The sequence below is a fragment of the Halichoerus grypus genome, chromosome 6, assembly GCF_964656455.1.
Source record: "Halichoerus grypus chromosome 6, mHalGry1.hap1.1, whole genome shotgun sequence".
Lineage (NCBI taxonomy): Eukaryota > Metazoa > Chordata > Mammalia > Carnivora > Phocidae > Halichoerus > Halichoerus grypus.
The window spans coordinates 58,484,666-58,505,991 of NC_135717.1; the positions used below are offsets into that span (position 1 = coordinate 58,484,666).

At 36.8% G+C, this 21,326-nt stretch overlaps 1 protein-coding gene across 1 annotated transcript in view; it reads left to right on the forward strand.

The window, feature by feature from the left end:
* The window catches only part of MALRD1 (MAM and LDL receptor class A domain containing 1), an 806,170-nt gene that overhangs the window by 586,041 nt on the left and 198,803 nt on the right, over positions 1 to 21,326 (forward strand). Inside the window, exon 32 of the mRNA XM_078074136.1 lies at positions 1,752 to 1,910. Coding sequence (XP_077930262.1) covers positions 1,752 to 1,910 — 159 coding nt within the window. The remainder of the gene's footprint in view (positions 1 to 1,751; positions 1,911 to 21,326) is intronic.

Genomic DNA, 21,326 nt, shown 5'->3' on the forward strand with positions numbered 1-21,326 from the left:
ATTCAATCAAGAGGGGCACCCTGGCTGTGTCTGCAAGTTGTAAGAAAGGAATTGGTAGAAAATGTGAGATTGAAGGATCTGGAATAGCTCTCTAACTGAAATGAATGGAGCCATAGAATGCTAATAGCTATAGAATGCTTGATAAGGTACTGAGATCATAAACTGGGATTAGCCCTAGAGAAGAGAAAGGAAAAATGACATAATTTAGAGGTAGAGAGAATGAAATATAAGAGAATTTATCCTGATTGTATCTACATCTTTAGAGTCATACATAAAGTCATATGTTAGATAGGTGGAACAGAAGGTTCAAGGGTGGTTACAGAGAATCAAAAAGGATATAAAATAATTATTATAGGTCCTGTGTGTTAGGGAGTCAGTTATGTAGAAATGCAATAGTGCAAATCCTGTATGTGACATCATTCTAAAGAATACATAATGGCTGTTTTATGTTTATATTGGAAGATTCTGCATGTTTGCAGTTGTGTTAGCTAAACGCTTGGAGAACTAGAGTTCTTACTTTTAGCCATATTGCATAGCATAGTATAAACTTATTTATATCATGATACTAAAAAGATAAACATAAGGAGGGGATATAGAGAGCCCATAAATAAGCATATAAAATTAAATGCATTATATGCCATGTCGAATGAATGCAAGAAATGCATATAATTAAAAATGATTCTAGACTTTAGGGATAAGATGCAATCATGCCTGAGAAGTGAAATGCTGATATTTAATGAAAATATGGTCAGGAATCCATAAGATTTTCTATAGAATTATTTAAAGCTTTGTTTTCGATATGTTTGGCATCCATTTTAACAGCAAGATTTTCTTCTGATGCAATTTCTTCATGCTAGTATTAGTTTTACGTTAAGAAGAAGTTATGAACGGGAAACCATCTGGAAAAGAAATATTAAAAGCAACCTAAATGTCATCTCTCTAAAGAGGAAGGAAAAGTCAATAACAATTTCAATTGATTCATACTGGTCAAATCACACAGTCATTCTGTCTATACAACACAGTTTTACAGTGAATGCTCAAAAATAATAACTGCTCTGCAAAAAAAAATTAAAAATGAAAGCAGATATCAATTGTATTATGATGGTAGTTTTCACAGGTGACTAAGTAGTAGACTTTCAGCTATTATCTGGTAATTTTTCTCATTATGAATAACTTAACTTTTAATGAATTATCAATCAGCACTTAGAACTTTTTTTAGTGACTAGCTCTGAAATGTTGTATGTGGATGGTTAGTATGGTATGCTGAGAGGGTTTGTGTCCTCTACCGTTTACTACTTCTCCAAAGGCACCTTTTTTTAGTTAATGACTTTGCCCTTCTAATGGTCTATGCTGTTCAAACACCAGTGTGAACACAGGGACTGAATTAAACTTCCAGACAACTGAAGCTGTTGATTTATTCGATCTGACTTATCTGTATTATCATAATATTATGTTCATTGCTCATGTGTAGACACAGTTTTATGTATCATCTATAATATTATTAGTCAATCCATACAACTTCTTCATGGATAAATGACAATATTCATGCGCTGCCTCTAGATTTTCTGATAAAAAAAAAAGCTACAGTGTACAATTAAAATTACCAGTGGATGCAAATGTCCTGGTTCTTTAAATTTATTAATAAGTAATTAAAACAGGCAGGCACTGATTCTGAACAATCACAAATGTAGTATAATACCAAGTGTAATGTCCATTTCCAGAACATTCTATTACTATCTTCATTTCCTTAGGCCGTTATACAAACACAGCAGGAAGTTGCCATTTTGAAACTTCAGGAAACTGGACCACAGCCTGCGGTCTTACTCAGGACTCTCAAGATGACTTGGACTGGGCCATTGGCACCAGAATTCCTGCCGAAACATCTAGTCCAGACATTGATCACACCCCAGGTAAGTCTAGCAGAGATTCCCAGGCTCAGTAATTCACCCCTGGCTTAACCATTTGAGTGAATATCAGAGAGCATTCCTTGTGTCTGTGTGTGGGTAGAGCTGAATAGGCTTCATGAGAAGAGAGTTAATCCTTCTTTGTAACCTCTGAATTATTGAATAGACCCAGAACTAACATTGCTACTACAGCAAGGAAACCCACGACTCCTGTTTTAAGAGACACACAGATTTTATTTACTCAACACGTAGGGGACATTCAGGTGAATGCGTGCAGTAGGCAGAAGTTAGCAGTGATGAGTTCTCTTGCGGCCACAGTGGCCAGCAGCTGGCCACCAGTGTTGTTCCAGTCCCTCTGAAGTGTAGGGGCCGAGATGTAAAAGGTAAGTGGTGATGGAAGGAATGAACATCAACAAACTCTTGACAGGGTTTGCCTCCTTCCTTGTGATTTGAAGTTAATGGAATCCTTAATGGTCTTACAGGTAATAAGGTCAGAGCAGAAGTAAGCCTGTATTCTTATTTACTTTTACCCTGAAGTCTTGCCTACTCAGCACTTCCCTCCCCACCCCCACCTTAGGAATCTAACTTTTGTTAGGGATAAAAAATCATTTTAGAGACAAATTTTCTTAGGGATAAAACTCGTCTAAATATTCTTAGGGATAAAATCTAGTTTTTCTTAGGGATAAAAAAAAATAACCTGAGATATTTGTGCTGGTTACTTTTATGTGTCAGCTTGGAGGTGTCTTTGGATGAGGTTAACATTTAAATCAGTGAACTTTGAGTAGATTACCCTCCATAATGTGGGGTGGGGTGAGGGGGCTCATCCAATCAGTTGAAAGCCTAAATGGAACAAAAAAGACTGGCCTCCCTGAGCAAGAGGTAATTAATTCCCCCCAAGGCTGCCTTCGGACTTCATCTGCCCTGTTGGCTTTCCTGGTCTCCAGCCCGCCAGCCCACACTGTGGATTAGGGGCTTACCAGCCTCTGCAATCACATGAGCAAATCCGTATGTAAATGTCTTTCTAGATTCATACACATTTTATTGGTTCTGCTTCTCTGGAGAACTCTAATACAATGTCACTCAAAACAGTTGAAGCATAGGCATGATGAAAAAGAACAAGATTATAATGGAATTAATTAAAATGACTTTTCAAAGGAAAAGTATGCAAGATTGTCTCAGCCATTTTTATGACTAGCAAAAGGAGAAGAATACTTGTATTATTTATATATTTAGGCAGATTGAAAACATCATGACATTCAATTACAGCCTACGTCTTCAGTTTTGTTTGAAAGTTGGCCCCTAATGCATCTCCAGATTGAATATTCTTACTCCTTTTGACCTGCCAAATTGTATTTCTTCTTCCTCACCAAGAGTGGTTTGGGTTTTTTGTTTTGTTTTGTTTAAAGCATGAAGTTAGTATACACAAGATTAGAGGTTAATGGAACTGGATAGGGAATCAAGACACTGAGGTCAGTAATTAGGAGGATTTAATATACAACAGAGATCAATTCAAGGGGGAAAAAGATATAGTCTTTATTAGTATGGTGGTGGCATATCTGGTTATATGGCTGAAATGAAATGACATTAAGCCCCAGTTTTACTTTTGTGTATTTTATATACAGAAATATATTTGGATGGATTAAAGACTTAAATGCAACAAGTAAAAACAATAAAACTCTTGCAAGAAAGCAGAGGGTAAACTATGTGCAATGTAAAGACATGGTCTCACTTCCAAAAGCCCAGAAGCTGCAAAAGAAAAGGTGCACATATTTGATGGTGAAAAATTATAGCTGTGGCCTAAAAATTCCATAAGCAAAATTAACAGGCAAACAGTAGGTTAGAAAAAAAAAAATTGTGTGTGTCAATTACAAGTAGGATACATATAGATAACTCTTAGAGACTTACCGGAGATGAAAATTTTAACAACCAGAAAAGATCTGCATAACTCATTCACAGATGATCAAATTCAAATAATCAACAAAAATATTAAATGATGCTCAAGTCCACAAGTCATCAGAAAAATACAAATCAAAATAAAAAGATGGGGAAAGGTTTTCAAAAGCCACGAATAGATGGCTGAGAAATGGAGAGCAGGTAGCTAGAGAATACTCATCCATGGTTATGGGAAATTTTCCATTTTGGAAAGCATTCTGACCGTATAGAAATAAAAGGACCACCACATAAGCACGTATATATAAGGATATTTACCTCAGCATTGTTTGTAGTTGAAAATAATGGGAAATAAAATGAATGTCCCTCATTCATACAGTCATTTATTTGTTCCCTTGTTCGTTCATTCATTGGCCTGTTGAATGCTAGGCACTGTTCTAGGTGCTGGGGATACATTAGTGAGTAAAACACAATTGCCACAGTGGAGTTCATATTCTAGAAGGAGGGAAAAGCTAATTGAATCAACATGGTAAGTAAATAAAGTATGTGGCCCATTAGAAGTTGAGTGGAAAAAGGAATAGAGTAAGTAGGATTGAGAAGGCATATGGATGGTTGGGGAAGGATTAGTTTCTAGGCTGGTCAGTTAGGCTGTGGTGGGAAAATGCCATTCAAAAAAGACTTGAAGGAGGTGACTAGTGAGCCTTTTGGATTCCTAAGCAAGAGTATTGCGGTCAGAGGGAGGGCCAGTGCCAAATGCCCTGAGATCAGAGTATGCCCGATGGGTGTGCCCCAGGCCCCGAGTGATGTTTTAGGTGATCTAATGAATTATTGTGGTAATGTCCTGTATGATGTTTGGCCGTCTTCCTGGCCTCTAGCCACTAGATACCAATAGCGTTCATCTTGCTGCTGTTGACAACTCAAAAGGTCTTTAAAAATTGTCAGCTATCCCTGGGGGACAACGTCGCCCCCATTTGGGAACCTGGAGGAACAGCCTGGAGGCCAGTGTAACTTGTTAAATCCACAGCACGTAATATCATGCAGCCACTAAAAAGAGAAAGTTTAGCACTATACAGTTAATTTGTAGGGATTTCCAAAACATAATTTTTTAGGATTTTATTTATTTATTTGAGAGAGAGAGAGAGCGCAAGCACAAGCAGGGGGAGCTGCAGAGGGAGAGGGAGAAGCAGGCTCCCCGCTGAGCAAGGAGTCTGATGCGGGACTCGATCCCAGGACCCTGAGATCATGACCTGAGCCAAAGGCAGACACCTAACCAACTGAGCCATCCAGGCAACCCCCCAAAAACGTATTATTAAAGGCGTAAAGCAATACACAAAATGATTCTACAGTATGGTCCAATTTTTTCTAAAACAATGACTAATGCCCCCTTATTTGTGCACATGTATAACTCTACATAGGTATCTCTGTGAATAACTATGTGAGCATGGAGAGAAAGATAAAAAAAGGATATATGGGTTTATTAGCCTGGATTACTTGGATGAGTGATAAGGTTGGAGTAGAGGAGAGGGAGAATAAATCTAAAAATAAAAAGAAAATAAGTAAAACAGGAATTGCACCTCAAAAGAAAATTTAACGTACATGATGGTAGCACCTACATGTGTTTGTGGAAACTGTGGTGGGTATCTTTAAGTCTTACCATGGAAAAAACCTGAACAGTGATCTTTTTGCTCTCTTAATATTGATTTTTTCTTCAATATTTCTTTTCATCAATTTTACATCACTAAGTAATACATCTTTTCCTAAAAATTTAAATGTATAAATAAGCAGAAAAAAGAAAAAAAAAACTTCTCTAGTAATCTCAATAGAGTGATATAATCATCTGTAAGCTTTATATTTGTATATCTTGCCGTTCTTTCTTAATGCACACATTTTCTTTTTTCTTTTTTTTTTTTTTTAAGATTTTATTTATTTATTTGACAGAGATAGAGAGCACAAGCAGGGGGAGCGGCAGGCAAAGGCAGAGGGAGGAGCAGGCTTCCCACGGAGCAGGGAGCCCGATGTGGGGCTCGATCCCAGGACCCTGGGATCATGACCTGAGCCGAAGGCAGACGCTTAACCGACTGAGCCACCCAGATGCCCCAATGCACACATTTTCAAATAAAAATAGGTTTCCACTAGATTCAGTAATTTGATAAATATACTATGACCAAGTTTATATGTTATGAAATATTTTTAACATGATATTCTACTTTTTGGATATAGCATAATTTATAAAAATTATCTAAGGGTATACTCTTAAATTATTTCCTAACACTTTCACTATAGTAACATCACAACAGTGAAAATACGTTTAGATGAATTTTTTTTTTTACTTTTATGATAGTTCCTGAGAATAAATACTTACTTTTCTTTCTTGAGAACTTATGAGAAATAAACCAATTTTCATTTTTGCTGCTAAGATCTCAACAGTCACATTTAGATACAGTGTCTGTGAGGTCTCCTGATAACATCTGCAGCAGTCTTTCCTTATCTTAAGACAGTATTTGGAAACTGCAGAGCATGTCTGCCAGTATAATACTACTAATGGTACAAAAGTGTAGTAGGCTCAGTTTAGGAAAAGATAAAAGTGTAATCATTGGACATGGGAAATGTTCTGTGCATTGTTCAATGAGACAAGAGTGATCCATTGATAGCTTTTAATGGAACAATTAAAGACTATTAATGGCTGCATGTATTTTCTCTTTTGAATTTTTATAGCTCGTGTGAGTTCATGAAAGACCACATGAAAAGTTTTGAATCTGGTCATTATGCAATATTGTATACAGTAATGTTGTCCACAGATAAAGAAGTAATCATTCTGACAGAATACTTTATTATCCTCCCTGTTAATCACTACTTGAGACAGTATATTTTTACAGAGTACTCGCTTCAAAGCAGTCTGATTATATCATCCTTGCTACACTAATATGGCTCACTGAACTTGTGTAGGTATCTCTGAAAAAAATGGGCCGCTAAATAAATTGTAAGGACATTAATTAATTTTGACCCTCGGGGAAAAACAGAATTCTTTATGAGAAGGCCAACAGATTCAAAGAGCCTATGGTCTATTTCTAAACATCTCAATGTTGCTGTTAATTGAAACTGTATTTATGGATCTTTTCACTTATTGTTACCAAGATGAAGAATTCGATCCATAAGGAGGACATTTTCAATGCCCATCACAGGCCTATTTATGAGCCTTTTTGGAGCCATTGCGGAAGCTGTGGAGGGAAACTTGCAGACGTTAATCCACTCTCATGTGCACATGAATAGTGTTTAGGCTTAGTATATACAGGCTTTAATGGCAAGAGTGACATTTGGGTGACATGAACTAACGAAGGTATAAAACAATAGCTGCTGTCTCTCTCTCTCTTTTTTTTTTTCCTTTCTTCACAACTTTATTTTCTTTTTCGTAGTATAATTGACCATATCCACAATTAAATTCTAAAATCTGGAAGAATAAATAAATAAAATCTTTAAAAAAAAAAAAAATTCTAAAATCTGGAAGGATAGGAGTCGTATTTTTTGCTATTTTTATATTCCCTTCAGCACTGAAGATGGAAAAGCGCTTGGTAATACTTGTGTAGGTCTCATGTTACCTGTCTGTGTCCTTCTGTGTTTATTAACCACAAAGTATTTTGGATTAATTAATGCAACAAGCATTTCCTGAGTGCCTATTACATACACAATGTGTTGGTAACTAAGGGTATGAGGTAAGGAGATGTTTGTAAAGTAACTGGGATGAACTTTGCTGCCCGATCTAACCCAGAGGAAGTTACTATTGTGCAATTGTGTATTCACAGCACAAGGTCAAAAAATATTCCAAACTATCTTAGTGATATTAATGCTCTAATGTATATAATGACGGTTTAAAGTAGTAAGTGTTCAACAAATATAACTTACTTGATACTTGGGTTGACAGAGCCCTGGAGGCTAGGCAGATGATAATTGTACTTCCTTTTGAGTAGATGGTGCAGGTACTATTATTATTATTCCTACAGATGAGGAACCAAAAAAGCTAAATGACTTGTCTTAGCCTGTATAATGAGTAGCAAAGCCAGAACTGAAGCCCTGGTGTATGGAGCCTAATCCAAGCCCGCTCCAGGACCTCCCGGTAGCAGGCTTTGTCCTTAATGTATATTCACTGTTGTGTTGTATCCTGTAGAGAAAGTGTGAGGAAATAATTTAGGAGTTTACCATTAGATACTTTCATAAATCATGAATCTCCTTCCTCTATATTTGGGGCCACTTAACTTCTCTTTCAGTCTAGGTGATATTACCATCTCACTCTGGTCTCAGAGTAGAGGGAAACCCTCATAGTCATTTGCTTGGGAGGGTTGGGGCTTGACCAAGGATATGGAGTTAGAGATATAAAAGCGAGCCTTCGCTCACAATTTACCAGAATGCTCACTTTGATCTTACTCCTATGCACTCATACACATGAGAGAGCTAATAACTGTACTGTAACACATTTTTTAAATCATCACATTTAAAATCCAATCATTGGACCAGCAATTTTTGAGATATTCCAGGAAGCAGGGAAGGAGGCCATTGGGATCAGAATGGGTGGATAAAAATGGCAGAAATTCCAGCCCAGGGAAATAGGGTTCGCTCTAGGTCTTCCCAAAGAGGCTACATAGATATTCTAAGATCAAAATAAAAAATACTCTTCTGGACAGCATTGTGTCCCCCTAAAATTCATATGTTGAAGCCCTAACCCCCAATGTAACAACATTCCGAGACAGGGCAGAAAGGTAAATAATGGGGTTTTAAGTGTGGGTCCCGAATCCAGTAGGACTAGAGTCCTTATAAAAAGAGGAAGGGGCACCAGGGATGTACACACACAGAGGAAAGACCCCATGAGGAGACAAGGAGAAGCCTCTAAGCCAAGGAGAGAAGCCTCAGGAACAACCAACCCTGCCAACCCTTCCATCTTGGACTTTCAGCCTCCAGAACTGTGAGAAAATCACTTCCTGTTGTTTAAGCCACCCACTCTGTGGTATTTTGTTATGGCAGTTTGAACCGACTTATACAAATACCAAGAAAGGTTGTGAAGAATTCTTCAGAGTAACTCACCGGAAACCAGCACTCAGATCACCTGGCAAAGTTGGAAATTTGGCCCTACTCCCTGCATTCCCTTCCCTGACCACAGAAGGGCTTTTTCTCACAAAGTATAATCAGAAAGCTGTCATGTAAAGACAAGCAGACCTCTGCCTGGGAAGAGATGATCATGAGATAATTATAGCCTAAAAAAGAGACACAGTCATGTGTGGAGTTACACAGGATCAACATTATAAGTTTGCAGGGAAATAAAGATAACTCCATCCAAGAATTTAAAAAAACTGAAGCATAAAGGGGAGTTTGGGTGGCTCATTTGGTTGAGGCTCTCACTCTTGATTTTGGCTCAGTTCATGATCTCAGGCTCAGCATGGAGTCTGCTTGAGATTCTCTTTCTCCTCTCCCTCTGCCCCTCCCCTGCTCCCACTCGCATCTCTCTCTCTTTCTCTAGAATAAATAAATAAAATCTTAAAAAAAAAAAATTGGAGCATTGCAGTTTGCCTGCCTGCTTACTTACTTACCCCTTGGCCCCACCACCAAAGAAAGTGGTTCTCAGACTTGGCTGCATATCAGAATCATCTGAAGAGTTAAAAAAAAGAATGCTAATCATCTGCATCCACCCACTAAGAGCCTGATTTAACTGGTTAATATTGTGGCCTGGGCATCAAGATTTTTAAGAATTCCTCATAAGATTTTAGCATGTAGCTGAAGTTGGGAACTACTTCCCTATAGGGGAGCCTCATCCCCAGTCCACCTATATAGCACCTGCTTTTCATTCTCCCATGGAAGAAGCCTTTCAGGAAATCGTTTCTGTATAACAGCAGTGGAAATTCTTTCAAGTTGCCTACACTAAGCAACGAAAGCCTTCATTCAGAAGTTTCAGTGAATAACCAAGAATCAGCAGGCAATTAAAGACAACCAATATCATGAAAGAGAGAGATGAGGATGTGAAAAGAGAACAATTATCCCTGAAGGAAATGGTAACTCCGCGTAGGGGACATTTGTTATATTTTCTCCGTGCTCTCTAGAAAACTGTTGCTGTGTTTATTTCATATTGATTGTAGAAACCTCATCTGGGGGCACCTGGGTCGCTCAGTTGTTAAGCGGCTGCCTTTGGCTCAGGTCATGATCCCAGGGTCCTGGGATTGAGCTCCACATCGAGCTCCTTGCTTGGCGGGGAGCCTGCTTCTCCATCTCCCACTCCCCCGCTTGTGTTCCCTCTCTCGCTGTGTCTCTCTGTCAAATAAATAAATAAAATCTTTAAAAAAAAAAAAAACAACCCATCTGGGTAAGCTCACCCAGCTTCTCATGGATTTAGGATGAAAGCTGCCAATCAGTTGCATGCCGGCAAGACTCATTATTCACCTCTGTTTACCCCAGCATGCTCTATAGGACTATAACCATTTTTACGTGCAAAATGATATAAAAATATAGGAATGTATATATAATATCTATATAATATTCCAACAATTATATATATACCTGTATTAATATATCTTAATATAAACTGTGACCTATTGACCAAAATTTTAATTACAATAAGGAAATAAAGATATTTTTCAGTATAAAATGCTAGTTATGAAAAAATTCTAATCTTGTAGAAATATATACTCATGTGGTTAAAGGAGATGTAATTTGATATCCAGGATTACTTTCAAATTAGTGGTGTTAAGGATGTAGGTGTTAATACAAAGGAAACAAAACTGACCATGGGTTGAAATTGTTGAAGCTGGGTCTTGGGTAGGTAGAAGTTCATTATGCTATTCTTTCTACTTTGGTAGAAATGTGAAATTTTCCAAAATAAAGATGTTTTTAAAAATTGTTCCCTCAAAAGATGAGTGTGACTTACCCAAAGTGAAAAAAACTGACAATATGACATGTAGCATGAAATAAGAACTGGGTAGTCTGAAAACACCAAGAGAATTGTCAACAGGTAGAAGTGAAGCACAAAAATGATAATAATAAAAATAATGTCTTCCCTGGATCCTCAAATGACACTGAGATATATCAAAGGATTTAATTTGTAAATCTGCCTTTTATCTAATCATTTAATAATACACTGGAATTTATTATGATACCAGTTCAGAACAGATTTCTGTTTGAAATTAGACACTTTTTAGATGCACTAAGAGGAGTTAATTCTTAATATGCCATAATAATAATAATTACATTAAAGTCTGAGAAGAGTGTTAAAAAGAAATGTGATTTGTGTGATGCTTCAGCCACCTCTTTAAAGATATATGTACGAAATGGAATATAAAATTATATCCATTGGCATGGTGAAAAGTGTTTTTTTCCCCATTCATTCATTTCACAAGTGTTGAGTTCATTTTTTGCCAGCCACTATTTTAGGTACTTAGAATACATGTAGGTCAAATCAGAGAAGGATCTCTGCCATCTCGTGGCTAACATTATAGCAGAGAGGGATCAAAAATCAGTATCAAGCATTATAAATTAAAACAAAAAAAATGTATAATTGGTTGGAAGTTGATAAGTGTCATGGGGGAAAAAGTAGAGCGGTAAAAGGATCAATCAGGAGAGGACCAGTGGAGGGTGGCTTAGGAGTCATGGGGGTACAGGGAGGAGGTGAGTTAAGGAAATTTGCATGTGTAGCCACTAGAAGGAAGGGGACTGTGTTCCTGTTTTCAGTTTTATAAAGGGTTGAATAGATGTTGAACAGTTGCTCTTCTTATCCATTCACTCAAATCCAAACAAATTTTTTTTTCAGACAAAAGAAGGAGAAATTCCAGAGGGATCTAGAGAAAGGAAATTAATATCAGTTAAATGTTTCCAAAGAGTCAGGCAGTGTAAAAGATGATATGCATGTTATCTCATTTAATCTTTTTAAAACTTTGTGACATGGAAGATACTAAAGTCTTAGAAAGGTTAAAAAATTCAAGTCACGGGCGTGACTGAGGAGGAGGATTTGAATATCAGACTCTCTGACTCAAAAGACTTTGTTCTGTAGCCTGTCCAATATTATGGTCCAATATAATAGCCGCTAGCCCCACAAGCTACTGAGCCCTTGAACTGTGGCTGGTCCAAATTGAGATGTGCTATAAGAATAAAACACACATTGGACTTCAAAGATATAGTACAAAAGCACAATATAAAAATATATCAACAATTATTTATATATTGTGTGTATATATATATATATATACACACTTTGGATACACTGGGTTAAATAAAATATATTACCCAAAATTCACCTATTTCTTTTTACTCTTTTAAATGTGGCTACTAAAAATTCTAAGACTACGTATATGGCTCACAGTATGTTTCTATTGGACAGCCCTGTTCTATATTACACTGCACACATCATAAGGAAGGCTTTCCTGCCTACGAAGTGAATAAGACACTAGAATCAACTAAAGAAATACTGGTGCCCATCTCTGGATCTCTTTAAAGATGGGCAGTCTCTTGGTTATGAATTCACACACTTCCAGCTAGGACCTCCAAAGACAATCTATTCAGCTTCCAATCTATTTTAAGTGGAAGCTACTTACAAAGCAAAGTGGTGCAATTATAATAATTTAATCCAATATATTATCTTCAGAATATTTCATTATGTATATTAACAAAGTACATCCATTAAATAGTAACACACAGTCTTCTTATGATATCAGCAATTTTCATGTCCAAAAATAATGCTTTTGGCATTATTCCTCAAATATGATAGTACCTTGTTCCATAATTTTCAGGTTAATTATTTCATCATTTTACAAGTATCCATGCATTATAGTTTCTCTAAAAGGAATTTACCCAACTCATATTTATTTATAGACTTTATTTCTCAGTAAAATAATGAACCATTAAACTTAATCCTTTCTATCTTCTCAAAAGTTTTTCTTTTTGTATTTAGTCCTTTTTTCTAAGTGTCCTTAAACTGCCTATTACTGTATCATACTTTTTGCCTTTATGTATCACAGTTTTCTTATCTTAAAAAAAAATCTCAACTTCACTTCTAAATACTTTTGTTTTTTCTTATATCTCAAAGATAGAGACAATACAAAAAATTATGTATACATCCTACCAAACTATACATACTTTCTTTGGTTCCCTACAGTTTGTCTTCTGCAAAAATATTATTTCCTCAGCAAATAATTTTTGGCCACCCACTCTGGGTCACTGATCTAAATGCTATAGTGATGCATATTTACCAAACATAGTACCAGCTCTCATGGAGCTTAGGTACTAGCTCCTTTGAGAACTTTATGATTTCATAATTCTTCTTGCGTTATTCTAATTCTTCTTATGTTGCACTTGACACTACTGTTCAATGCACACCTTCTTGGAAGTTTTCACCTGCAGTGGATTGTGATATGTATTTCCTAATGTTATTTGTCTTTGATGCTTTTTCTTTTTCCTTCTAAAACCTAAATGTGAGTCTTACTCAGCATTCTTTTACTTTTTTAAATCTCTTCCTACACTTTTTGCTTGCTCAGAGTTTTCATTCTCTTAATGGTCAAAATTTGCTAATTTCTGCATGCCTCTAGTCTTCATTTCCATGTTCTAATCTCACACTGTCAGTTTTCAGCTGGATAATTTCCAATGTCTGCAAGTCACATATCTGAACTCAAGCTTACCTTCCTTTCAGAAAGGATCTCCTCCTGCCGCTCCTAATATTTCTGTTATTGACATTATTATTGTTTAACACAATTTTTTTTCTCAATTTCCAATTCATTCAGCTCTTCATTCTCAATTTACGTGTTTTTACTTTGCATTTTCACTTCTGTCATCTTAAGTCACTCTTGGGCTCTTGCCAGCTTCAAGGAAACTCATCTTCAGTGCAAATATGCTCCTAAACCAGGCCACTCTGCTCGCTGATGCAGGATTAATATTCCTAAACGGTGACTGCTAATCCTGCAAATCATCAGAAGCTCTCCATTGACTTTTAGGTAGCATTAAGGGCTTTCTGTGTTCTTCCCCAAATTGTGTTTCTGACTTTAATTCTCCTACAAACTCTGTGTTCTTGTTCCTCAAATATGCTCTGGGCGTTATAAATGTCATCTTTTGGTCATACCATTGTTTTCATATGACTTGTAATTTTTTGTTGATGGTGGATACAGTGTGCCAGGTAAAAGGAACCAAGGTAAACAGGCCTTCTGTGTGAACTTTTCTGTCTATCTGGCAGGAAGTAGGTCATGTTTACTATTTACTGTTGGCTGGAGCTATAGGAGTCAGAAGGTGTAACTTCTACTGGCGTCCTGGTTCCTCCTGCTTCTCCCTTGTCTTTTGGTTTCCCTAGTGACTTCTTTTTTTTTTTTTTTTTTTAAATTTTACTTATTTGACAGAGAGAATGAGAGTGTGCACCAGCAGGGGGAGGGGCAGAGGGAGAGGGAGAAGCAGACTCCCTGCTGAGCAGGGCTTGATCCCAGGACTCCGGTGATCCTGGCCTGAACCGAATGCAGACACTTAACTGACTGAGCCACCCAGGCGCCCCTCCCTAGTGACTGGGTGGAGGCCTTTCAGTTGCAACCCCCTGCTAGTATATAGGAGCCTATTGATGGGGTGGTGAGGTGGAGAGGTGTTGAGTGGTAAAGTCACAGGAATAGGAGCCTTCCACAATTCTGTGATCTATCACAGTCCTTCAGTAAGCTTGTGTTTTTTTACTGTGACCTTGACAAATGCTTCTCAGTTCTCCCTCCCCCTTAGGTAAAATAGGAAGTCTAGACCTTTTTAAGAAAAATAGACATACTTCAAAATGGCTGCTTTTCCTCTCTCCCAGGAGGAAACAGAAGGGATTTTTCTCCGTTCTTCACTGTGGGAACTTGGTAGGGCTTCTGGAGATAAGACTTTGGGGATGCCCTTAAGACTTGTCCCCCTGGAGTTTATATCTCTTAAGCTTTTCCACGCTAAGCCTCCAGCAATCTGTTAATTACAGTTTATGTTTTCCTCACCCTGAGCCGGCTCCATCAGTGTTTCCTGCCTCTGCGGTTTTGCTCCAGTAAAATGTGATTCTCAGTATCTGCCTTCCTCTATCCAGTGGTTTTCCTTGTGATGTCTCCTCTAATTCTCTGATAGATATAAGAAGAGTGTTTGATTTTTAGTTTGTCTGGCTTTTTTTGTTGTAAAGATGAGACTGTGCCTCTAAGCTTCTTACATGTTAGACTAGAAACCAGGAGGATCCTCTTAGTGATTTTTTAAGAATGAACTTTTGCCACTCTAACCTACTTTCTTTGCCTATTACCATCTCCATTATATTCTTTGACATCTTAATATAATGATATGTCTTTTATAAAATCTCTTCTTAGTCATCCGATTTAAGCCATCTTTTGTCAGATGAACTACATGGCATTTACAACCTACATCAATATTTGGTATTATAGGCTCACAATAACGCCAGTGAGCCATATATTATTATTATTATCCCCATCTGATATATGATGGATATGTGACACAGTGGGGATTCAGTGATTTTCCCAAAGTCACAAAGCTTGCAAGTACCAGAGTCTGGTTTGGAACCCAGGTAGTCTGACCCAGAATGTGTCTTCTAAGGAGTACATGCTGCTAGCTTTTATTGTCAGATTCTTTTGAGCATGTTTCATATTTTCTGAGCTATAACTTGTCTTTCTTCTTAACATCCAAATGCAAGATATGGCACCTTCTCTGTAGTAGTTATCCAATCAAAAACTTGTGATTGATTGTCTTTTTTCTACTACTAGAATCATCTTTTGATCTATTTTTTTAAACTTCCCAGGAGAGTAGCTCTAATTTGCAACTTTGTTCTAAGCACTTTACAGGTAGTATATCCTTTAATCTTTACCACAACCCCATGAGGTAAAGTACTAACTATAATTATCTCTTCATGCTTCTGAGTCCTAGAGAATTTCCATAGGTTGCCCAAGGTCACATACCTAATAAGTGGTAAAGTCAGGATTTGAATGGAAGCCAACAGCTAAAGTACCTGCAGGCTTAAAACCATTGGGCCATCCTGCCCAAGGTTTCTGCTCATTACTTATTCATTAAAATAACCTCATGATACTGTTTTCTGTTTCAATGAAAATAAACATTCTTCTGTTCTTATTTGCTTTCCACACTCTTTCAGGTAAAATGGGTCTGAAATCTAAACAAAGTCAAAGTTCATGCCATTTATCACTTACCTAAAGGATTTATACTTTATTAGTTCTCCCTTCCTACATGAGTAGGGAACAAGTTTTCTTTTTAATCTCAATTTGGCAAATAAAATCAAGTTACACAAATGCTATTAAGCAAATGCATGTTTCTCAAGGCATCTTGACAAGAAAATAACACGTAAAGAGGTTCTTCAGGGTTCTTCCATTATGAAGATTAAGAGAGTCAGAATCCTTAGTCTCTAGCTACACTTATCGGAAGTGCCAACAATTCCATTCATATGGCACCTTCATGTGATTGAGGTATACTTACCACTGAGCAAATTAAAAGCTCACAATAAGATGAATATATACCTAGGATGAATAGATCCCATTTTGGCATGTCTCAACTATAAGCTTCATTTTTACATCAGATCAGTGATTATTGAGGGAAACAGTTTAAAGCACCAAAATTTGGTAATAGTACATAGTGTTAAAATGAGACATCCTGTTGAGAACTGTTTTTTTTTTAATAAGTAATAATTATTCTCAATGAAGAGTAATGCCTGACGAATAAACTGTTGGAAAAGGTAGAAATAAAGAAATGCCAAATCAGTTCACTGTACAGCCTTTTAGAAAGCAAATAGAAGTGATATGACAGACATTTTCATCAAATGCCATGAAAACATTTCATTTGACTTCAGAGACACTGTATCTGTGGTTGCCATTTGACAACTTTAAGGAAAACTTTCGTTGTCTCTCTGAGCATGTTTACATTTCACGGCCTTTAAAACTTGCAGACAAAAAGAGATTGAGGGCATTTCAGCTGATAATCATTGTACCCCCCTTCTATTGTAGAGCGAGGGACAGGCAGAAATTACAGAGGATGTGGAACCAAGCTAAGTAAGTCTAACTCTGAACAAGGGAGCATTTTCTATTTTGAAAGAGAGGCATACTGCATCACATTTTAAAAAACCATTAGGCAGCTTTATTTTATGAGCAAGAAAAAAAAAAAAGACTAAAATTGCCTGTAATTTAAAGCGGGAAGTGAATTCAGATCACTTGAAGTGGGAAATTGTCTTTTATGATTTGACCCTAGTACAAGTGAATATGATTCTTCTGAGGGCACTGGAGCTGAAAAAATATAGCTTTCTTTTGAAAGTATTAACCATCTTTTTATAAAAGAAATGTCAAATTTATTACCTTATGACATAATGACTCAATGAAACATTAAAAAAAAACTCAAGATTGTAGCTAATCACATCTAAAAGAAAAATTAGAGTCTCTACTGCATGCCAACACCAAAGTGAAAAAGAATGTCCACGAAACACACTGATGGATTCTGAATGTGGCTAATATATTTTGGCTCTCTCCCATCAAATAACAATGGAGATCTGAACAAAGTGATACTGAATTTACATTATTTGACAATACGTGGCTCCAGTTTTTGAAAATGTGTGTAATTCTTTAAAGAGTTTCTAAGATAAAAATTGAATATTGATGAGAAACTTCTATCCAGTGCCTGATTGTAGGTAATAACATATGACACATAAAATCTGTACCCTAGGAATCTTAAGAACTTGTAATCCTAAAACCTGTACCAGTATTGAAGTATTACACTGAAATGTGCAGAAAATATCAGGAGGCAGAGTGTAGGGAGAGGTAACATTCAGACATATGTAGTAAATGCCCACATTCCAGAGTACTGCATCCGGCAGTATTAAAGTTTTACAAACCTAATTGAAGGCATTCTGATACAATATATGAGAATTAATTTAAAATAGCCAACAGAAAGCCATAAAGCAGTCTAAAATCAAACCGACAATCAAAAAATTCCGCTTCTGTAAAAATCTGTCCCATGAATGTTGGGAAAAGTACGGATTGGGGAAAATAAATGTAGAATTGGAAATGAAGGTGGTTGATCATTCCACAGAGTCACATGTAATAAAGTCAACTGGTTCAATGAGTTACCATTAAATTCTAAATATGTTGTGGCAGTTGAGACTTTTAAGCTTTATTATCTGCTTTAACAAATTCTGAACTTTGTGTGGGAAGCTAGATTGACCTTCCCCAAGGATTTTGCTAGATATAAATAGGTAGTTCTCAATGAAGCAACTGAAAGTTTATATATGTTTGAAAGTAGGTCTAGTCTGAGCTTGCTAGATAAAGAATGAGTCTATTTCTGAAAATATAATTCAATGTATGGTTTTATAACTTTGTGGTACAGTACATAGTTCCTGGATAATTCATATATTTCTATTAATAATTTCAAAAGGCTAAGCAACTTTTCACCTTTGTGGTTCTCAGGAAAAAATATGGCATTGCAGCAAGTCTATTCCCCTTACAAAGTCAAGCTTGGATATACTAGAGTTCTAGAATTAAAAATCCCCAAAAACCAAATTTGCAACGGTTGCTTCTAAATTTCCAGGCATAGTTTTGTATTCTTAAATTTTAAAATGGATAAAAGTTCACATTTGCATGCATTAATACATCAGCCAGGAATTGACTTTCTGACTTTTGTGTTCCACTGCAGGATGTTGTAAGACCAAATCGAATATGCAAATTAGGAGAGGCTAGGTGGGGTACACTTTGAAAGCTCACCCAGATTCCCCTAACTAATAATTGGAATTGCTACCTTTGATGTTGAGTCTTACATAACATTGTCTTATGCTGAAATAAATATGCTGCAGTGAAACATGCTGGATTATTATCATCCCCAGTGAATTACTTTTTTCTTTTTACATTAAGTTTCATAATATAGCCCTAAAATGCAAACATTATATTGTTCTACATTCCTTTCAGTGATGTCATATCTTTGCTAAGCTGATTTATGGGAGTTGCTATGATGAAAGTAAGTACTGGGGAAAACGAAAGTGGGATAGGTAATGAAGGTGGTGATGTTCAGTGTGATTTTAAGGTTTGAGACTTTGGGCAGTACGTAATGAATACTTGTGGTCATTTAAGAATAGTTGTGGTAGAATTGTGGTCATTTAAGAATAGTTGTTTTTTTTTTTTTTTTTCAATTTGTGTGTATTAGTTTTTCGAATGCCTGTGATGTTTTTAGTATTTTAATAGGTATTAAGTTGTTTGGACTTAAGGACTTAATAAAAAAACCCAAAATATTGCTTCCCACCTGGGGTGCCATGAAGAAATTATTGAGACCCTGAGGATGCTATGATCAGAGTTCCACGAGGAGCCTATAGGCAATGACTAAGGATGGAGAATTTGGTTGGATTGCATTCAGGTTGCTGTGCAGACTTAAAACCTACCTTTGAAAAATAAATATTACATGATTAAAATTATTCAAAAGAAACATCTGAATTAGTGAAGGGTTAGTGTATTTATGTAGTTAGAGGAATAAATTTACCAAAACACAAGGTTTTAAATCAGAATTCCTAATTTTTAAAATGGATTAAATTTGTGCCAGTGGACAGAATTCCTTCTTTTCTCACTGCTCCAAATGTTTGACTTTCAACATCAGGTTAGCTGTAAAGCGTGAATAGATGTATATTTAAAGTCTGGGTTGAACATGACTTGCTTTGGAGGTAGAGGTGTATTAGTTCTCATTAAGTATGTCACACTACTTAAGAGCTGAACTATGAAATACAGAGTAGCTTTATACAAACATACTTAACATTAATTTACCTTATTGGAACTAGGTCAAGGCTATTTCTTCACATCCAGTACAGTATGAATAGATTCCATGCTTTCACCTTAACTATATATGTTATTATTATAGCTAGTTGGACTATGCTATTTTTTCTTTAACCAGGATAACATTGTAAAGTTTGTCTGATATTGTACTCCCAAGTGCATTGGGAATCCTTGGGGTGTAAAAGGCAATAAAATGAGGGAACACCTAGATGTTCTTATTTAATCAGAGAGCATAGATTTAAAGAATGTATGTTCTTAATGAATAAGCCACAGTTTGTAGTAGATTTGACGGATGGAGTCTAGGTATAGCTTGGCTGCACATGCCATGTGCATGTCTTCCTAGTCCAAATAAGAAAACAGACATATGTCATCCTTGCAAAGAAATATGAAAGCAAACTTTTCTGTGGCTGACTTAAAATATTGTGCACAATTTTCCTAATCCAATATTTGCTAGTACATGCATTTCATAAAACAGTGAGGATAGAAAACAGTTCAGTGGTGCAAGCCAGGAAACTACAAGTTGTTTCCACTACTATTTTATATTGAGGAAAACCTTGCAGCATTCATTCACATGTCACGTTCCTTAGTTATTTTTCTTAAGATTTTTTTTTTTTTTATTTTGCTAGACTATATAAAGTGTTCTTTTTTTTTTTTTAAAGATTTTATTTATATATTTGACAGAGAGAGACATAGCGAGAGAGGGAACACAAGCAGGGGGAGTGGGAGAGGGAGAAGCAGGCCTCCCGCCGAGCAGGGAGCCCGATGCGGGGCTCGATCCCAGGACCCCGGGATCATGACCTGAGCCGAAAGCAGACGCCCAACAACTGAGCCACCCAGGCGCCCCAATATAAAGTGTTCTAAGTGAAGAGAAATATTTTCAGTAAGGAACTTTAAAAAAAAAAAAATAGGGGCGCCTGGGTGGCTCAGTCAATTAAGTGTCAGACTCTTGGTTTCGTCTCAGGTTGTGATCTCAGGGTTGTGAGATTGAGCCCCCACATCCAGCTCGAACTCAGTGGGGAGTCTGCTGGAGATTCTTTCCCTCTGCCCCTCCCCCCATTCACTTGTATGCACGCATGCTCTTTCTCTCAAATAAATAAATCATAAAAAAAAGAGATGCAAGTCACTTTCAGTATCTGGTCTGGCATGTAAGGAGCTTGGAAGTCATTATTTCTTTCCTCATAATACAAAAAAACAAAAAGCTGAACAAACTAAAAACCAACAACTCTTTTTAAGTTTTTTAGAGAATTGAGGTCTCAAGGCAAACCACTGCCCTCAGATTGGAGACAAGCAAGTGGAAACAGAGAATCACAACTTACTGGAGCAGACGCCCATAAATAGAAACCTCTGCAGGAGTCAGTACGGGGCAGGACATCCTAAACTATTACTGATCAATTGCTGTAGGTCAATGTGGACAAATTGGAGGGATAGTCCAGGGGATTTCAGTGTTAGGAAGTCCCCCACACATTTGTAAGTTTTAATTTCAGGAACTCTGTTAGTTTCTCACAGTGAAGATCAGAGGAAGCTCCTCTCTGCTTTCAGCAGGTGGAGGGGAAAAATAGCATTTTCTGAAAATTTCCCAGAACAAAGCCTGCCCTCAAGAGAAACTATTTTACTAGAACCTAACTGGCCTAAAAAAAACAAAAAACAAAAAACAAAAATACAACTGACCTAAGAGATTAGGGATGGGAGAGTTTACTGGGAAAATACTCTGGTATGTTTCTTATACTATTCATGAAGTGGTATAGTGATATTTTAAAGAGAACTTGCA